Source organism: Propithecus coquereli, unplaced genomic scaffold, assembly GCF_000956105.1.
Source record: "Propithecus coquereli isolate 6110/MARCELLA unplaced genomic scaffold, Pcoq_1.0 Scaffold66, whole genome shotgun sequence".
Lineage (NCBI taxonomy): Eukaryota > Metazoa > Chordata > Mammalia > Primates > Indriidae > Propithecus > Propithecus coquereli.
Window position 1 is genome coordinate 4,006,696 of NW_012152618.1, and position 2,945 is coordinate 4,009,640.

Sequence of the window (2,945 nt, forward strand, 5' to 3'; positions counted from 1 at the left end):
AAACATGTATTTTTGTGTACTATATATATCAAAATGTTATTATATTCCCACCTTTTAATTTTGGAGTTTTCATTTCACTTTGTCCATTAGATTGAAAGTGGAGCTGTTTGGAAACAAGTCTACCAAGATCTTGGAATCCCTGTCTTAAATTCAGCTGCAGGATACAACGTTAAATGTGCTTATAAAAAGTAAGTTAGTGTACTAATAAGGCTCTCTTCAATATTTTACCTAGAAAGCAGGATGGAATTTACTATATAGCTGAGTCTATTTCTTCAAAGAAGAAATGAGAAAATTTTACTAGAGTAATCACTTTATGATAGCATTTTCTAAAGTGTATTCTATGAATACTAGGTATATGAGAAATTCTGCGAAGAAAGTGTTTGTGGCCAGGTATATTTGTAAACTACTGCATAGAGCTTAAAAAGCCAATGTTCTGAAGTCAGATAAATCTAAGTTTGAATCTTAATTCTGCCAATTATTAGTTGTTTATGCCTTTGGACCGTTTATTTTTTCTCTTAAGCCCTAGTTTCTTCATTTGTATAATGGGTTAATGCTGCTTGCCTCCAAGGATTATTCTGATGATTAAATGAGATTTACTAAGTGACCCAAAGCTTCACATATAATAAATGTGCAATGAATAGATGCTATTACTAATATTCTAATAACTATTATTGTTCATATTATTCTATTTAAGGTTATGATTGTGTTTTCACCCGGAGCACAGTTTTTTTAGTTATTTATTTATTTTTTTTGACAAAATTTTCTATTTGATTAAAAAAGATTGGAAAGAACTAGAATAAATTAGAATATTAATATGGCTCAATATTTGAGAGTTTAAACAAAAGAAATGAAAACACATTAAATAAAAACTCTGTAGTTATATTTTGAGAAATGTTTTCACCAAATGTAATGTCTCTTCATGTTTCCAGATATTTATATGGCTTTGAGGAGTATTGTAGGTCAGCCAATATTGAATTTCAGATGGCATTGCCAGAGAAAGTTGTTAACAAGCCATGCAAGGAGTGTGAAAATTTAAAAGAAATAAAAGTTAAGGAAGAAAATGAAACAGAGATCAAAGAAATAAAGATTGAAGAGGAGAGGAATGTAATACCAAAAGAAGAAAAGCCTACTGAGGATGAAATGGAAAGAAAGGAGAATATTAAACCCCCTCTGGTAAATCAGATATTGTGAATTGTCCTTTGCCTTCTTTAGTATATTTTCTACATCCTCTGTAAAGTTCCCAAAATTAATTTATTGTATAATGTTATACTTTATTATGTATACATTTTCTTTATTAAGTGCTACTTTTGTATCATTTTGATGTAACAACTATTCAAACTAGCCGTTAACTATTTTTGTGTAGTATTTTAAGAATGACAGGAGTTTTTTACAAGTAACTAGTAACTTTATTAATATTAGTGTTGGTTGGTACCCCCTGTTGCTAATAGTAAGATCATTGATTTAGGCTGGAAATTTTTACTTTCGTTGGTTTAGTTCCTCTTGATCTTTTTCTAGGGAAGTAAAAAGAATTTATTAGAATCTATACCTACACATTCTGATCAGGAAAAAGAAGTTAACATTAAAAAACCAGAAGAAAATGAAAATCCGGAAGATAAAGATGATAACACAACTAGGGTAGATGAATCCCTCAGCATAAAGGTAGAAGCTGAAGAAGAAAAAGCAAAATCTGGGTAAGAAATTTGTTCTTGGTTACAATGCATTTTGGCTAGTTGAATTCTTATAATTTGCTTTTTGTATGTGTATATTTATGAATCTAAATTTGGTTAATAAAATACCAAATAATAGAGTGATTGGCACTTATTAAGTAAATAGCATTTGCCTCCTTCAGAGACCCTACTAATGTAAATTTGTAGAAAAGGATCATATTTTTGATCCATTCTTCTTGCTCTCATCATGGAAATTTATAAAATTTTTAGATAGAGAAAAGTACTTTTTATTGCATTAATATCTGCTCAATGACATGATAATACAAACTTGGGAAGATGTCCTCCTAGTGTTTTGTAGATGGTATGTTGGCTGTAGATTCTCTGAGAGTTGTATTTATTTCTTAAGCAAAATAAGAATGGAAAAATACTATTAATTTTTAAAAAGGCCCAAACTATTCTGTTTTATGTGGTAGTAGCGTTTACTTGTTTTAGTCACTTCAGAATGATGGATTATTTGACAATGTCATTTATGCACTGCCAGTGACCTCTGGATTTTATAGGTAATCTTTGGTGTTTGATCTTATTTCTCAGATTTAAAAAACATAAACCTCTCCATGTTAGTGGTTCATTTAAATAAGCACAGCTGATGTTTCTTGATCATTTTAGTGTTTTTCTGAAATTTGGCCATAGCATGCAGACAAACAGGGAAGAAAAAACCCTGGACTTAGATGCATATAGTAAAAGGTGTTTATTTATTGTACTTTGTTGTATTTCTGTGTATACAAATATATATCTGAAGTGTATCTTACTGCTTACTTAGAGGCAGTTTTAACTATTAAGAAACTTAGTATAGATTCATCTTTTTGCCATTTAGAGTTCTTCTGAAATTTTGTTGGCACCATGGAGACAAACATAGAAGAAAAAAACACTTGGTTTAGATGAATATAGTAAAAGTATTTGTTGGTTATACTTTGTTATATTTCTGTGTGTACAACTGTATATTTGAGGTACTCCTTACTGCTAGTGGAGATTATTTCAGTAAGAAACTTAGTAAGGATTAGCATTTTGCCTAAAAATCTGATTTTTAAATCTGTAGATGTTTCTGGAACATCTACTATTTGCAAAACACTGTGGTAAATGTGTATTTTTTCTCTGTTGTTAATAATTATCTTAATTTTCCAAAGTGGTACTTTTGCTTATTTTATAGAATAAATTGTATTTTGTAGGTTTTTATCAATCCCTTTAGCTATTAAGTATATGGATTTTTATGCACGATAG

General features: G+C 29.6%; 1 protein-coding gene across 1 annotated transcript in view; it reads left to right on the plus strand.

Moving 5' to 3' along the window:
- Nucleotides 1–2,945, plus strand: part of ARID4B (AT rich interactive domain 4B (RBP1-like)) — a 166,831-nt gene that overhangs the window by 120,613 nt on the left and 43,273 nt on the right. The window contains exons 15-16 of the mRNA XM_012660293.1: nt 930–1,173; nt 1,516–1,691. Coding sequence (XP_012515747.1) covers nt 930–1,173; nt 1,516–1,691 — 420 coding nt within the window. The remainder of the gene's footprint in view (nt 1–929; nt 1,174–1,515; nt 1,692–2,945) is intronic.